The sequence below is a fragment of the Phalacrocorax carbo genome, chromosome 19, assembly GCF_963921805.1.
Source record: "Phalacrocorax carbo chromosome 19, bPhaCar2.1, whole genome shotgun sequence".
In the NCBI taxonomy this organism is placed as follows: Eukaryota; Metazoa; Chordata; class Aves; order Suliformes; family Phalacrocoracidae; genus Phalacrocorax; species Phalacrocorax carbo.
This window is the reverse complement of record NC_087531.1, coordinates 8,483,487-8,499,192: the sequence shown is the minus strand read 5'-3', so window position 1 is coordinate 8,499,192 and position 15,706 is coordinate 8,483,487. Positions and strand designations below refer to the sequence as shown.

At 63.4% G+C, this 15,706-nt stretch overlaps 3 protein-coding genes across 3 annotated transcripts; all 3 read left to right on the top strand.

Moving 5' to 3' along the window:
• The first annotated feature begins 1,848 nt into the window (after positions 1–1,848).
• Positions 1,849–3,733, top strand: LOC135316490 (proline-rich protein 22-like). Its single transcript, XM_064469948.1, has 3 exons — positions 1,849–1,951; positions 2,044–2,148; positions 2,571–3,733. The coding sequence occupies exons 1-3, from the start codon at positions 1,849–1,851 to the stop codon at positions 3,731–3,733; spliced, it is 1,371 nt and encodes a 456-aa protein (XP_064326018.1).
• Positions 3,734–6,794: 3,061 nt separating this feature from the next.
• Positions 6,795–8,680, top strand: LOC135316489 (proline-rich protein 22-like). Its single transcript, XM_064469947.1, has 3 exons — positions 6,795–6,897; positions 6,990–7,094; positions 7,518–8,680. The coding sequence occupies exons 1-3, from the start codon at positions 6,795–6,797 to the stop codon at positions 8,678–8,680; spliced, it is 1,371 nt and encodes a 456-aa protein (XP_064326017.1).
• Positions 8,681–11,741: 3,061 nt separating this feature from the next.
• On the top strand, positions 11,742–13,626 carry LOC135316488 (proline-rich protein 22-like). The gene is made up of 3 exons (XM_064469946.1): positions 11,742–11,844; positions 11,937–12,041; positions 12,464–13,626. The coding sequence occupies exons 1-3, from the start codon at positions 11,742–11,744 to the stop codon at positions 13,624–13,626; spliced, it is 1,371 nt and encodes a 456-aa protein (XP_064326016.1).
• The last annotated feature ends 2,080 nt before the right edge of the window (positions 13,627–15,706 follow it).

Sequence of the window (15,706 nt, the reverse complement as noted above, 5' to 3'; positions counted from 1 at the left end):
GCGCAGCTCCCGGGGATGCTGCCGCTCACCGTCTCATCTCGCACGCTCGCCCGCCCCGAGCATCGTCCTCGCCCCAACACTCCTGTCCCCTGCACCAGCTGCACCGCCACCGCGCGCAATCTTTGGAATCGGGATCCCTCCAGTCCGAAACACTCTCTCCTAGACCCAAGCCTGCAGCTAGAGGCACTAACAAACTCTGCACATGATAGCCTAGGCCTCTTAAAGCATCGACTGCAAGAAACCAGCAAGACGACTGCTCAAATCTGAGCTGTGTTAGACTTCCTCCTGCCGAGGGAGAAAGGCGTATGCGGGAAGCTGAAGCTATCGGGAGGTGACAGTTGCGTCCACATGGCACACGTTTCAGTGCCACTACGAGAACAGATGAATGAGGTGAAGAGAATGGCCAAAGACACCAGAGAAATGCCCACTGCGCTAGGGACTAAGTGCCTGGGGAAAGTTTTCAGTGCGTTTGGGATTTCCCTGTTGGGGAGGCTAAGTAGCCTCCCTCAGTCTTTGCTAACGGTCATCATCGTAATTGTGGTAGTTTGTATTATTATCAGCTGTATTAAGAGCACGCTACGGAAATCCGTGTCCGCTGTGAAGGAGTCGCTCCCTTAAAAGCTGTCCCTGAGGCTAACGCTGCCCTAAATGCCATGTGTGAAATGGCCACGCCCCCAGTCTGCACCCACGCACTTGACATTCCCCCTTCAAACCCTATCCCTATGGGAGATGGATGTCCCAACACAACCCCAGGATGATGTTCGTATGTTTGCTCGTTGCTACTGTTAGTCACCATTCGAATGTTGAAGATTGCTGCAGGGTTGATAGTTCGTGGTAGGTCGACTGTTGACTGATTGCGAACGATAACAGCTGAAAGACACTTGAAGAATGATGATCCACGCTGGGTATTAAACTCACCGACGCTTTGCCCCCTTTAAACTCTTGGGAGCAAGAGGTGACTGTACCACCGCTCCAAAGAAACCAGTTGGATCATGACTGTGGTTGCGAGGTGAGCTTGACGTTTGCTCTCTCAAAAGCCAGGGGAGCAACTCTGCTCTCCTTCTTTCTCATTACACGGACCGTTTGCAACTCAACCGCTTCACCATCACTGTGGCCAAGACCATCCCTTCTCCCACCAGCCCTCCTCCATTCACAACCAGCAAGTCGAGGAGGGCCTCTTTCCCGGGGGGATCCCTGAGGCTGTGTGAAAACGACTTCTCCCCAGCAAAGTCCAGGATTTTTCCAGGCCTGCTCCTCACAGCAGGATGGCATTCCCGGCTGATGCCTGGCAAGTGGAAGCCTGGCTCCCAGGCCACAGATTCCTCCTAATCACCTATAGGCTAACTCCCCGCTGCCGGCATGCCGGCTGGGCCATCGGCAGCACACAGCCACTCCAACAGCTGCCTTGGCTGCCACCCGCCTGGTCCTCCCCCGCAGCCTCCCGACCACAGCACCGCTGACTGCAAGGGCTGCACCATCAAACCCCTCCCTTTCCACCATCCACGTCGGCACCGCCACCTCGCCTGCCCTGCCCACCCCTCCTGAAGAGCCCCTACCCGCCATCCCAGCACTCCAGGCGTGGGACTCGTTCCACCGGGGACCGCGAATCCCAAGGAGAGCCCAGCTCCGCAAAGGGACCAAAGGCTTCCAGAAACAGCCACTTGTACCCACCGCCGCTGACAGCTGATGAACCCGCAACACATCGGGGGCACCCCAGCCCCCCTTAACCCTTTCCCTCCCCAGGAGGAGCTGGGGAGGCTCTAGGGGCATGGCGGAACACGGACAGCCGACATGTTCTGTCCCGGGAGACCCCAGAGTCTCCTTAGAGGCCAACAACCACAACGAACCATGGCGCGGCCACCACTGGGGCTCCCACCGCGCGGCTCCCGTGCCGCCCCGGCACCCCGGCTCCTCCACACTTTTGTACTCCCCGAAACCTTCTCCCCACCAGGTAGGCAACGAGCCCAGCCCTGCAGCCTGGGGACCACTCCTGGGGGCAAGAGCGGAGCTCACCACCGGCCATCGCTCCTGTCTCTCTTTCAGGCTCAGCCAACCTGTGCCCACTGCCCGCGCAGGAGCAGCCCTTCCCCGCAGCCTGGGCACCCCCACCGGCGGTGGCAACCCACGCCCCACAGGCACCACCAGCAGGTACGGCACCCCTCTCTGCTCGGCCACCCCAACACCTTCAGCATCCCCGACCCACGGGCACCTTCAGCCCCCCCACCACCATCCCCAGCCCCCCGGCAGATATGGCACAGGCCTTCAGCAAGCCTGAGTGAGCATCGCTGCCCTCCCCTGGCTGACGGGAGCCCACCGCATCCAATTTCCAGAGAATTCCCCAAAGGCTTGGGGACATCCCTCCCATTTCACCCTCTCAAACTGAACCTCCTCCCCAGTTTCCAAGCCCACCTTGCCGGCACAGCAGATCACCCCAGAGGCGGGGAGCGCCCCGGCCACAAGCTCCTAACGTACCTGGTGCAGAGACGGGGGCTACAGGCAATGGGGGCTGGCTCAGCAGGTGCCCCTGCAGGGTCCCCGTGGACCAACACGGCTCCCACTCACCCCCACAGGGCTGCAGAGGCCTCCACGGGGCTGCTTCTTCGACCCGCGGGCGTTCCACATGCAGCGCACAACCACCAGCCTGCTTCCACGGGCCACCGCCACGCTCGCCCACGGTGCCGCTTCTCTGCCGGGTGCTGGCCTCTGGGGCCCCGGGGGCTGCGCGACCTGCCTGGCCTGGGCAGCCCCACGCACCCCCCACGGCCAACCCCAACACCACGCCCCCTACCAAGAGCAGAGGAGAGCGGTGGCCCCAGCCTCCCCGGTGCAGCCGCCGTCCAGCTCTGGCCTCCAGCACGCTGAAGGCACGGCTGCACCCTCGGCATGCAACATGCCACCAGGCACCAACGTCCCCACCAGCCCCTCGACTGCCACCCACAACCAAGGTCTTGGGGACCCAGCTGCTGGCCTTGGAGTCTCTGACAAGGAGCTTCTTGAAGAGGCCCTAAGGCTCCTTGGTTGCTCCCTGGATGCGGAGGGGCTCAGCCAGGGAGGGCCCAGCAGCGGCCCCATGCCTGGGGACCCCGGTGGCACCTGCGCAGAGGCTGGAGCGGTGGCCACAGCCTCCCCGATCTCGCCGACGGCCATCCCCGCCTATGAGCACGCCGAGGGGCAGCCAGCACACACCAACATCGCTGTCAGCGGCACCCCCGCGGGGGCACACCCGGGCACCAACATCCCCCTGGGCACCCACGTCCACACCAGCCCCTCTGCTGCTCCCCACAACCAGCCTCTGGGAGACCCGGCTGCTGACCTTGCGCTGCCCGATGAGGTGCCTCTCCACGAGGCCCTCAGGTTCTTTGGCTGCTCCGTGGACGAGTCGGGGATCAGCCCGGAGGGTCCCAGCAGCGGCCCCACGCCTGGGGACCCGGGTGCCACCAGCGCAGGCATCCCCCCCTGCGACCTCGCCTCACTCGCTCTGCCCGAGGAGCTGCTCAGCCCTGACTACAGCGTCCCCGAGACCGCCGACGCCACCCTGAGCCTGGAAGAGTTTGTCCAGAGCATCGGGCTGGAGCTGCAGGAGCCGTGGGGGGATGCGGGGAGGGAGCTGCCAGGGCCCCAGCCTGCCATGGCAGGGGCACGGGGCAAGAAGCGGGGGAAGAGCCCCTTGCCAAAGGCCGCCAGCAAGCGCAGGGCTCTGGCAGGCAGCACGCGGGTGGCAGGGCGGGATTAGAGGGGGTGGCATGGCGGGGATTAGATGCAGCGTGGGGCTGAGGTGGAGGGCGGGGGAGTGGGGGTGGTGTTTAGGGGCGGAGGGCGGGGAGGCTGTTGGAGGGTGGGTGGGGTAGGGTAGCTTTGATTTTACCTGTTGCCTTGTGTTTTTTTCCATTAAAAGTTGTTTCTCCAGAACGGCTCTGTGCCTGCGTGGGAGGGGGAGGGAGCACAGGGGCCATGGGGAAATGGCACCCAAGGGGTGCAAAAGCCCCGCTGAGCCCCACATCACAGCCAGCAAGCCCCAAAGGGCACCGAGCCTCCCCCAGGGACGAGTCACCGCCAGCAGAGCAGGCAATGGTGGTGGGGGACTCCCCTGTCCCCTTCCCCAGGGGGGGCGGCCCTTTGGTGGGGGAGCCACGACAGTCGGGGCCCTGCAGGACTCACAGACACGGCCCCACACGGAAAGCAGCACAGAGCCCCTGGGACAAGGGTTCCGTACCACATGGAGGGCTACAGCTTCCCTGAGCCTCACTAGATAAAGAAGAGGGGGAGGGCGAGGGCTCCCCCTCGGCTCCTGGCGGACACCCAGAGCCTCTGCGACAAGGGCAGAGCTCGGGGGCCGGGGAGGGCACACCCCCCCCCAACAGGGCCTGCAAGGCCTTCGTCTTGAGCACGACCGGCGTCCCCTCCAGCAGGGACAGGGCTCGCTGCAAAGGCCCTCAAAGGCCCGCAAGACAATCGCGCCCTTCCTCGGGGCCCACTGTGCGCAGCCCCGAAGCACACCTTTGCCTCACTGCCGCACCAAAAGGTCCCCAAACGACACCAAGAATGGCGAGGGAGGGAGCTGCAGGCCAGGCAGGGACCCTCCTCCCCTTCTCGGGCTCCGCCGTGGGCAGCTGCAACACCAGGAAGGAGGCGGGGTTGGGAGAGGGGGAACCAGTAAGAATAATGACAAGACATGGCATTGGCCAGAAAGTGCCCCGAAGCTTCGTCCCTCTTTATTGCTGCAACGTGGGCCCAGTGCAGCCAACGGCGACTCTGGGGAGCCGCCTCAGCTTTGCGGGTGGGTCTTGCAGAAGGTGCGGGCTGAGGTCCCGTCAGAGCAGCCCCCGGCACCGGCAGTCGTAGGGGATAAGCCCCTTCCTTCGGGCAGTCCCAGTGATGCCGCTGGGGCGTTAGGAGTCCCGTTGGGGCCTGCACGGGCGCAGTCCCGGTGCCATCAGCATGGCACGGCGCAGCTCCCGGGGATGCTGCCGCTCACCGTCTCATCTCGCACGCTCGCCCGCCCCGAGCATCGTCCTCGCCCCAACACTCCTGTCCCCTGCACCAGCTGCACCGCCACCGCGCGCAATCTTTGGAATCGGGATCCCTCCAGTCCGAAACACTCTCTCCTAGACCCAAGCCTGCAGCTAGAGGCACTAACAAACTCTGCACATGATAGCCTAGGCCTCTTAAAGCATCGACTGCAAGAAACCAGCAAGACGACTGCTCAAATCTGAGCTGTGTTAGACTTCCTCCTGCCGAGGGAGAAAGGCGTATGCGGGAAGCTGAAGCTATCGGGAGGTGACAGTTGCGTCCACATGGCACACGTTTCAGTGCCACTACGAGAACAGATGAACGAGGTGAAGAGAATGGCCAAAGACACCAGAGAAATGCCCACTGCGCTAGGGACTAAGTGCCTGGGGAAAGTTTTCAGTGCGTTTGGGATTTCCCTGTTGGGGAGGCTAAGTAGCCTCCCTCAGTCTTTGCTAACGGTCATCATCGTAATTGTGGTAGTTTGTATTATTATCAGCTGTATTAAGAGCACGCTACGGAAATCCGTGTCCGCTGTGAAGGAGTCGCTCCCTTAAAAGCTGTCCCTGAGGCTAACGCTGCCCTAAATGCCATGTGTGAAATGGCCACGCCCCCAGTCTGCACCCAGGCACTTGACATTCCCCCTTCAAACCCTATCCCTATGGGAGATGGATGTCCCAACACAACCCCAGGATGATGTTCGTATGTTTGCTCGTTGCTACTGTTAGTCACCCTTCGAATGTTGAAGATTGCTGCAGGGTTGATAGTTCGTGGTAGGTCGACTGTTGACTGATTGTGAACGATAACAGCTGAAAGACACTTGAAGAATGATGATCCACGCTGGGTATTAAACTCACCGACGCTTTGCCCCCTTTAAACTCTTGGGAGCAAGAGGTGACTGTACCACCGCTCCAAAGAAACCAGTTGGATCATGACTGTGGTTGCGAGGTGAGCTTGACGTTTGCTCTCTCAAAAGCCAGGGGAGCAACTCTGCTCTCCTTCTTTCTCATTACACGGACCGTTTGCAACTCAACCGCTTCACCATCACTGCGGCCAAGACCATCCCTTCTCCCAGCAGCCCTCCTCCATTCACAACCAGCAAGTCGAGGAGGGCCTCTTTCCCGGGGGGATCCCTGAGGCTGTGTGAAAACGACTTCTCCCCAGCAAAGTCCAGGATTTTTCCAGGCCTGCTCCTCACAGCAGGATGGCATTCCCGGCTGATGCCTGGCAAGTGGAAGCCTGGCTCCCAGGCCACAGATTCCTCCTAATCACCTATAGGCTAACTCCCCGCTGCCGGCATGCCGGCTGGGCCATCGGCAGCACACAGCCACTCCAACAGCTGCCTTGGCTGCCACCCGCCTGGTCCTCCCCCGCAGCCTCCCGACCACAGCACCGCTGACTGCAAGGGCTGCACCATCAAACCCCTCCCTTTCCACCATCCACGTCGGCACCGCCACCTCGCCTGCCCTGCCCACCCCTCCTGAAGAGCCCCTACCCGCCATCCCAGCACTCCAGGCGTGGGGCTCGTTCCACCGGGGACCGCGAATCCCAAGGAGAGCCCAGCTCCGCAAAGGGACCAAAGGCTTCCAGAAACAGCCACTTGTACCCACCGCCGCTGACAGCTGATGAACCCGCAACACATCGGGGGCACCCCAGCCCCCCTTAACCCTTTCCCTCCCCAGGAGGAGCTGGGGAGGCTCTAGGGGCATGGCGGAACACGGACAGCCGACACGTTCTGTCCCGGGAGACCCCAGAGTCTCCTTAGAGGCCAACAACCACAACGAACCATGGCGCGGCCACCACTGGGGCTCCCACCGCGCGGCTCCCGTGCCGCCCCGGCACCCCGGCTCCTCCACACTTTTGTACTCCCCGAAACCTTCTCCCCACCAGGTAGGCAACGAGCCCAGCCCTGCAGCCCGGGGACCGCTCCTGGGGGCAAGAGCGGAGCTCACCACCGGCCATCGCTCCTGTCTCTCTTTCAGGCTCAGCCAACCTGTGCCCACTGCCCGCGCAGGAGCAGCCCTTCCCCGCAGCCTGGGCACCCCCACCGGCGGTGGCAACCCACGCCCCACAGGCACCACCAGCAGGTACGGCACCCCTCTCTGCTCGGCCACCCCAACACCTTCAGCATCCCCGACCCACGGGCACCTTCAGCCCCCCCCACCACCATCCCCAGCCCCCCGGCAGATATGGCACAGGCCTTCAGCAAGCCTGAGTGAGCATCGCTGCCCTCCCCTGGCTGACGGGAGCCCACCGCATCCAATTTCCAGAGAATTCCCCAAAGGCTTGGGGACATCCCTCCCATTTCACCCTCTCAAACTGAACCTCCTCCCCAGTTTCCAAGCCCACCTTGCCGGCACAGCAGATCACCCCAGAGGCGGGGAGCGCCCCGGCCACAAGCTCCTAACGTACCTGGTGCAGAGACGGGGGCTACAGGCAATGGGGGCTGGCTCAGCAGGTGCCCCTGCAGGGTCCCCGTGGACCAACACGGCTCCCACTCACCCCCACAGGGCTGCAGAGGCCTCCACGGGGCTGCTTCTTCGACCCGCGGGCGTTCCACATGCAGCGCACAACCACCAGCCTGCTTCCACGGGCCACCGCCACGCTCGCCCACGGTGCCGCTTCTCTGCCGGGTGCTGGCCTCTGGGGCCCCGGGGGCTGCGCGACCTGCCTGGCCTGGGCAGCCCCACGCACCCCCCACGGCCAACCCCAACACCACGCCCCCTACCAAGAGCAGAGGAGAGCGGTGGCCCCAGCCTCCCCGGTGCAGCCGCCGTCCAGCTCTGGCCTCCAGCACGCTGAAGGCACGGCTGCACCCTCGGCATGCAACATGCCACCAGGCACCAACGTCCCCACCAGCCCCTCGACTGCCACCCACAACCAAGGTCTTGGGGACCCAGCTGCTGGCCTTGGAGTCTCTGACAAGGAGCTTCTTGAAGAGGCCCTAAGGCTCCTTGGTTGCTCCCTGGATGCGGAGGGGCTCAGCCAGGGAGGGCCCAGCAGCGGCCCCATGCCTGGGGACCCCGGTGGCACCTGCGCAGAGGCTGGAGCGGTGGCCACAGCCTCCCCGATCTCGCCGACGGCCATCCCCGCCTATGAGCACGCCGAGGGGCAGCCAGCACACACCAACATCGCTGTCAGCGGCACCCCCGCGGGGGCACACCCGGGCACCAACATCCCCCTGGGCACCCACGTCCACACCAGCCCCTCTGCTGCTCCCCACAACCAGCCTCTGGGAGACCCGGCTGCTGACCTTGCGCTGCCCGATGAGGTGCCTCTCCACGAGGCCCTCAGGTTCTTTGGCTGCTCCGTGGACGAGTCGGGGATCAGCCCGGAGGGTCCCAGCAGCGGCCCCACGCCCGGGGACCCTGGTGCCACCAGCGCAGGCATCCCCCCCTGCGACCTCGCCTCACTCGCTCTGCCCGAGGAGCTGCTCAGCCCTGACTACAGCGTCCCCGAGACCGCCGACGCCACCCTGAGCCTGGAAGAGTTTGTCCAGAGCATCGGGCTGGAGCTGCAGGAGCCGTGGGGGGATGCGGGGAGGGAGCTGCCAGGGCCCCAGCCTGCCATGGCAGGGGCACGGGGCAAGAAGCGGGGGAAGAGCCCCTTGCCAAAGGCCGCCAGCAAGCGCAGGGCTCTGGCAGGCAGCACGCGGGTGGCAGGGCGGGATTAGAGGGGGTGGCATGGCGGGGATTAGATGCAGCGTGGGGCTGAGGTGGAGGGCGGGGGAGTGGGGGTGGTGTTTAGGGGCGGAGGGCGGGGAGGCTGTTGGAGGGTGGGTGGGGTAGGGTAGCTTTGATTTTACCTGTTGCCTTGTGTTTTTTTCCATTAAAAGTTGTTTCTCCAGAACGGCTCTGTGCCTGCGTGGGAGGGGGAGGGAGCACAGGGGCCATGGGGAAATGGCACCCAAGGGGTGCAAAAGCCCCGCTGAGCCCCACATCACAGCCAGCAAGCCCCAAAGGGCACCGAGCCTCCCCCAGGGACGAGTCACCGCCAGCAGAGCAGGCAATGGTGGTGGGGGACTCCCCTGTCCCCTTCCCCAGGGGGGGCGGCCCTTTGGTGGGGGAGCCACGACAGTCGGGGCCCTGCAGGACTCACAGACACGGCCCCACACGGAAAGCAGCACAGAGCCCCTGGGACAAGGGTTCCGTACCACATGGAGGGCTACAGCTTCCCTGAGCCTCACTAGATAAAGAAGAGGGGGAGGGCGAGGGCTCCCCCTCGGCTCCTGGCGGACACCCAGAGCCTCTGCGACAAGGGCAGAGCTCGGGGGCCGGGGAGGGCACACCCCCCCCCAACAGGGCCTGCAAGGCCTTCGTCTTGAGCACGACCGGCGTCCCCTCCAGCAGGGACAGGGCTCGCTGCAAAGGCCCTCAAAGGCCCGCAAGACAATCGCGCCCTTCCTCGGGGCCCACTGTGCGCAGCCCCGAAGCACACCTTTGCCTCACTGCCGCACCAAAAGGTCCCCAAACGACACCAAGAATGGCGAGGGAGGGAGCTGCAGGCCAGGCAGGGACCCTCCTCCCCTTCTCGGGCTCCGCCGTGGGCAGCTGCAACACCAGGAAGGAGGCGGGGTTGGGAGAGGGGGAACCAGTAAGAATAATGACAAGACATGGCATTGGCCAGAAAGTGCCCCGAAGCTTCGTCCCTCTTTATTGCTGCAACGTGGGCCCAGTGCAGCCAACGGCGACTCTGGGGAGCCGCCTCAGCTTTGCGGGTGGGTCTTGCAGAAGGTGCGGGCTGAGGTCCCGTCAGAGCAGCCCCCGGCACCGGCAGTCGTAGGGGATAAGCCCCTTCCTTCGGGCAGTCCCAGTGATGCCGCTGGGGCGTTAGGAGTCCCGTTGGGGCCTGCACGGGCGCAGTCCCGGTGCCATCAGCATGGCACGGCGCAGCTCCCGGGGATGCTGCCGCTCACCGTCTCATCTCGCACGCTCGCCCGCCCCGAGCATCGTCCTCGCCCCAACACTCCTGTCCCCTGCACCAGCTGCACCGCCACCGCGCGCAATCTTTGGAATCGGGATCCCTCCAGTCCGAAACACTCTCTCCTAGACCCAAGCCTGCAGCTAGAGGCACTAACAAACTCTGCACATGATAGCCTAGGCCTCTTAAAGCATCGACTGCAAGAAACCAGCAAGACGACTGCTCAAATCTGAGCTGTGTTAGACTTCCTCCTGCCGAGGGAGAAAGGCGTATGCGGGAAGCTGAAGCTATCGGGAGGTGACAGTTGCGTCCACATGGCACACGTTTCAGTGCCACTACGAGAACAGATGAACGAGGTGAAGAGAATGGCCAAAGACACCAGAGAAATGCCCACTGCGCTAGGGACTAAGTGCCTGGGGAAAGTTTTCAGTGCGTTTGGGATTTCCCTGTTGGGGAGGCTAAGTAGCCTCCCTCAGTCTTTGCTAACGGTCATCATCGTAATTGTGGTAGTTTGTATTATTATCAGCTGTATTAAGAGCACGCTACGGAAATCCGTGTCCGCTGTGAAGGAGTCGCTCCCTTAAAAGCTGTCCCTGAGGCTAACGCTGCCCTAAATGCCATGTGTGAAATGGCCACGCCCCCAGTCTGCACCCAGGCACTTGACATTCCCCCTTCAAACCCTATCCCTATGGGAGATGGATGTCCCAACACAACCCCAGGATGATGTTCGTATGTTTGCTCGTTGCTACTGTTAGTCACCCTTCGAATGTTGAAGATTGCTGCAGGGTTGATAGTTCGTGGTAGGTCGACTGTTGACTGATTGTGAACGATAACAGCTGAAAGACACTTGAAGAATGATGATCCACGCTGGGTATTAAACTCACCGACGCTTTGCCCCCTTTAAACTCTTGGGAGCAAGAGGTGACTGTACCACCGCTCCAAAGAAACCAGTTGGATCATGACTGTGGTTGCGAGGTGAGCTTGACGTTTGCTCTCTCAAAAGCCAGGGGAGCAACTCTGCTCTCCTTCTTTCTCATTACACGGACCGTTTGCAACTCAACCGCTTCACCATCACTGCGGCCAAGACCATCCCTTCTCCCAGCAGCCCTCCTCCATTCACAACCAGCAAGTCGAGGAGGGCCTCTTTCCCGGGGGGATCCCTGAGGCTGTGTGAAAACGACTTCTCCCCAGCAAAGTCCAGGATTTTTCCAGGCCTGCTCCTCACAGCAGGATGGCATTCCCGGCTGATGCCTGGCAAGTGGAAGCCTGGCTCCCAGGCCACAGATTCCTCCTAATCACCTATAGGCTAACTCCCCGCTGCCGGCATGCCGGCTGGGCCATCGGCAGCACACAGCCACTCCAACAGCTGCCTTGGCTGCCACCCGCCTGGTCCTCCCCCGCAGCCTCCCGACCACAGCACCGCTGACTGCAAGGGCTGCACCATCAAACCCCTCCCTTTCCACCATCCACGTCGGCACCGCCACCTCGCCTGCCCTGCCCACCCCTCCTGAAGAGCCCCTACCCGCCATCCCAGCACTCCGGGCGTGGGACTCGTTCCACCGGGGACCGCGAATCCCAAGGAGAGCCCAGCTCCGCAAAGGGACCAAAGGCTTCCAGAAACAGCCACTTGTACCCACCGCCGCTGACAGCTGATGAACCCGCAACACATCGGGGGCACCCCAGCCCCCCTTAACCCTTTCCCTCCCCAGGAGGAGCTGGGGAGGCTCTAGGGGCATGGCGGAACACGGACAGCCGACACGTTCTGTCCCGGGAGACCCCAGAGTCTCCTTAGAGGCCAACAACCACAACGAACCATGGCGCGGCCACCACTGGGGCTCCCACCGCGCGGCTCCCGTGCCGCCCCGGCACCCCGGCTCCTCCACACTTTTGTACTCCCCGAAACCTTCTCCCCACCAGGTAGGCAACGAGCCCAGCCCTGCAGCCCGGGGACCGCTCCTGGGGGCAAGAGCGGAGCTCACCACCGGCCATCGCTCCTGTCTCTCTTTCAGGCTCAGCCAACCTGTGCCCACTGCCCGCGCAGGAGCAGCCCTTCCCCGCAGCCTGGGCACCCCCACCGGCGGTGGCAACCCACGCCCCACAGGCACCACCAGCAGGTACGGCACCCCTCTCTGCTCGGCCACCCCAACACCTTCAGCATCCCCGACCCACGGGCACCTTCAGCCCCCCCACCACCATCCCCAGCCCCCCGGCAGATATGGCACAGGCCTTCAGCAAGCCTGAGTGAGCATCGCTGCCCTCCCCTGGCTGACGGGAGCCCACCGCATCCAATTTCCAGAGAATTCCCCAAAGGCTTGGGGACATCCCTCCCATTTCACCCTCTCAAACTGAACCTCCTCCCCAGTTTCCAAGCCCACCTTGCCGGCACAGCAGATCACCCCAGAGGCGGGGAGCGCCCCGGCCACAAGCTCCTAACGTACCTGGTGCAGAGACGGGGGCTACAGGCAATGGGGGCTGGCTCAGCAGGTGCCCCTGCAGGGTCCCCGTGGACCAACACGGCTCCCACTCACCCCCACAGGGCTGCAGAGGCCTCCACGGGGCTGCTTCTTCGACCCGCGGGCGTTCCACATGCAGCGCACAACCACCAGCCTGCTTCCACGGGCCACCGCCACGCTCGCCCACGGTGCCACTTCTCTGCCGGGTGCTGGCCTCTGGGGCCCCGGGGGCTGCGCGACCTGCCTGGCCTGGGCAGCCCCACGCACCCCCCACGGCCAACCCCAACACCACGCCCCCTACCAAGAGCAGAGGAGAGCGGTGGCCCCAGCCTCCCCGGTGCAGCCGCCGTCCAGCTCTGGCCTCCAGCACGCTGAAGGCACGGCTGCACCCTCGGCATGCAACATGCCACCAGGCACCAACGTCCCCACCAGCCCCTCGACTGCCACCCACAACCAAGGTCTTGGGGACCCAGCTGCTGGCCTTGGAGTCTCTGACAAGGAGCTTCTTGAAGAGGCCCTAAGGCTCCTTGGTTGCTCCCTGGATGCGGAGGGGCTCAGCCAGGGAGGGCCCAGCAGCGGCCCCATGCCTGGGGACCCCGGTGGCACCTGCGCAGAGGCTGGAGCGGTGGCCACAGCCTCCCCGATCTCGCCGACGGCCATCCCCGCCTATGAGCACGCCGAGGGGCAGCCAGCACACACCAACATCGCTGTCAGCGGCACCCCCGCGGGGGCACACCCGGGCACCAACATCCCCCTGGGCACCCACGTCCACACCAGCCCCTCTGCTGCTCCCCACAACCAGCCTCTGGGAGACCCGGCTGCTGACCTTGCGCTGCCCGATGAGGTGCCTCTCCACGAGGCCCTCAGGTTCTTTGGCTGCTCCATGGACGAGTCGGGGATCAGCCCGGAGGGTCCCAGCAGCGGCCCCACGCCTGGGGACCCTGGTGCCACCAGCGCAGGCATCCCCCCCTGCGACCTCGCCTCACTCGCTCTGCCCGAGGAGCTGCTCAGCCCTGACTACAGCGTCCCCGAGACCGCCGACGCCACCCTGAGCCTGGAAGAGTTTGTCCAGAGCATCGGGCTGGAGCTGCAGGAGCCGTGGGGGGATGCGGGGAGGGAGCTGCCAGGGCCCCAGCCTGCCATGGCAGGGGCACGGGGCAAGAAGCGGGGGAAGAGCCCCTTGCCAAAGGCCGCCAGCAAGCGCAGGGCTCTGGCAGGCAGCACGCGGGTGGCAGGGCGGGATTAGAGGGGGTGGCATGGCGGGGATTAGATGCAGCGTGGGGCTGAGGTGGAGGGCGGGGGAGTGGGGGTGGTGTTTAGGGGCGGAGGGCGGGGAGGCTGTTGGAGGGTGGGTGGGGTAGGGTAGCTTTGATTTTACCTGTTGCCTTGTGTTTTTTTCCATTAAAAGTTGTTTCTCCAGAACGGCTCTGTGCCTGCGTGGGAGGGGGAGGGAGCACAGGGGCCATGGGGAAATGGCACCCAAGGGGTGCAAAAGCCCCGCTGAGCCCCACATCACAGCCAGCAAGCCCCAAAGGGCACCGAGCCTCCCCCAGGGACGAGTCACCGCCAGCAGAGCAGGCAATGGTGGTGGGGGACTCCCCTGTCCCCTTCCCCAGGGGGGGCGGCCCTTTGGTGGGGGAGCCACGACAGTCGGGGCCCTGCAGGACTCACAGACACGGCCCCACACGGACAGCAGCACAGAGCCCCTGGGACAAGGGTTCCGTACCACATGGAGGGCTACAGCTTCCCTGAGCCTCACTAGATAAAGAAGAGGGGGAGGGCGAGGGCTCCCCCTCGGCTCCTGGCGGACACCCAGAGCCTCTGCGACAAGGGCAGAGCTCGGGGGCCGGGGAGGGCACACCCCCCCCCAACAGGGCCTGCAAGGCCTTCGTCTTGAGCACGACCGGCGTCCCCTCCAGCAGGGACAGGGCTCGCTGCAAAGGCCCTCAAAGGCCCGCAAGACAATCGCGCCCTTCCTCGGGGCCCACTGTGCGCAGCCCCGAAGCACACCTTTGCCTCACTGCCGCACCAAAAGGTCCCCAAACGACACCAAGAATGGCGAGGGAGGGAGCTGCAGGCCAGGCAGGGACCCTCCTCCCCTTCTCGGGCTCCGCCGTGGGCAGCTGCAACACCAGGAAGGAGGCGGGGTTGGGAGAGGGGGAACTAGTAAGAATAATGACAAGACATGGCATTGGCCAGAAAGTGCCCCGAAGCTTCGTCCCTCTTTATTGCTGCAACGTGGGCCCAGTGCAGCCAACGGCGACTCTGGGGAGCTGCCTCAGCTTTGCGGGTGGGTCTTGCAGAAGGTGCGGGCTGAGGTCCCGTCAGAGCAGCCCCCGGCACCGGCAGTCGTAGGGGATAAGCCCCTTCCTTCGGGCAGTCCCAGTGATGCCGCTGGGGCGTTAGGAGTCCCGTTGGGGCCTGCACGGGCGCAGTCCCGGTGCCATCAGCATGGCACGGCGCAGCTCCCGGGGATGCTGCCGCTCACCGTCTCATCTCGCACGCTCGCCCGCCCCGAGCATCGTCCTCGCCCCAACACTCCTGTCCCCTGCACCAGCTGCACCGCCACCGCGCGCAATCTTTGGAATCGGGATCCCTCCAGTCCGAAACACTCTCTCCTAGACCCAAGCCTGCAGCTAGAGGCACTAACAAACTCTGCACATGATAGCCTAGGCCTCTTAAAGCATCGACTGCAAGAAACCAGCAAGACGGCTGCTCAAATCTGAGCTGTGTTAGACTTCCTCCTGCCGAGGGAGAAAGGCGTATGCGGGAAGCTGAAGCTATCGGGAGGTGACAGTTGCGTCCACATGGCACACGTTTCAGTGCCACTACGAGAACAGATGAACGAGGTGAAGAGAATGGCCAAAGACACCAGAGAAATGCCCACTGCGCTAGGGACTAAGTGCCTGGGGAAAGTTTTCAGTGCGTTTGGGATTTCCCTGTTGGGGAGGCTAAGTAGCCTCCCTCAGTCTTTGCTAACGGTCATCATCGTAATTGTGGTAGTTTGTATTATTATCAGCTGTATTAAGAGCACGCTACGGAAATCCGTGTCCGCTGTGAAGGAGTCGCTCCCTTAAAAGCTGTCCCTGAGGCTAACGCTGCCCTAAATGCCATGTGTGAAATGGCCACGCCCCCAGTCTGCACCCACGCACTTGACATTCCCCCTTCAAACCCTATCCCTATGGGAGATGGATGTCCCAACACAACCCCAGGATGATGTTCGTATGTTTGCTCGTTGCTACTGTTAGTCACCGTTCGAATGTTGAAGATTGCTGCAGGGTTGATAGTTTGTGGTAGGTCGACTGTTGACTGATTGCGAACGATAA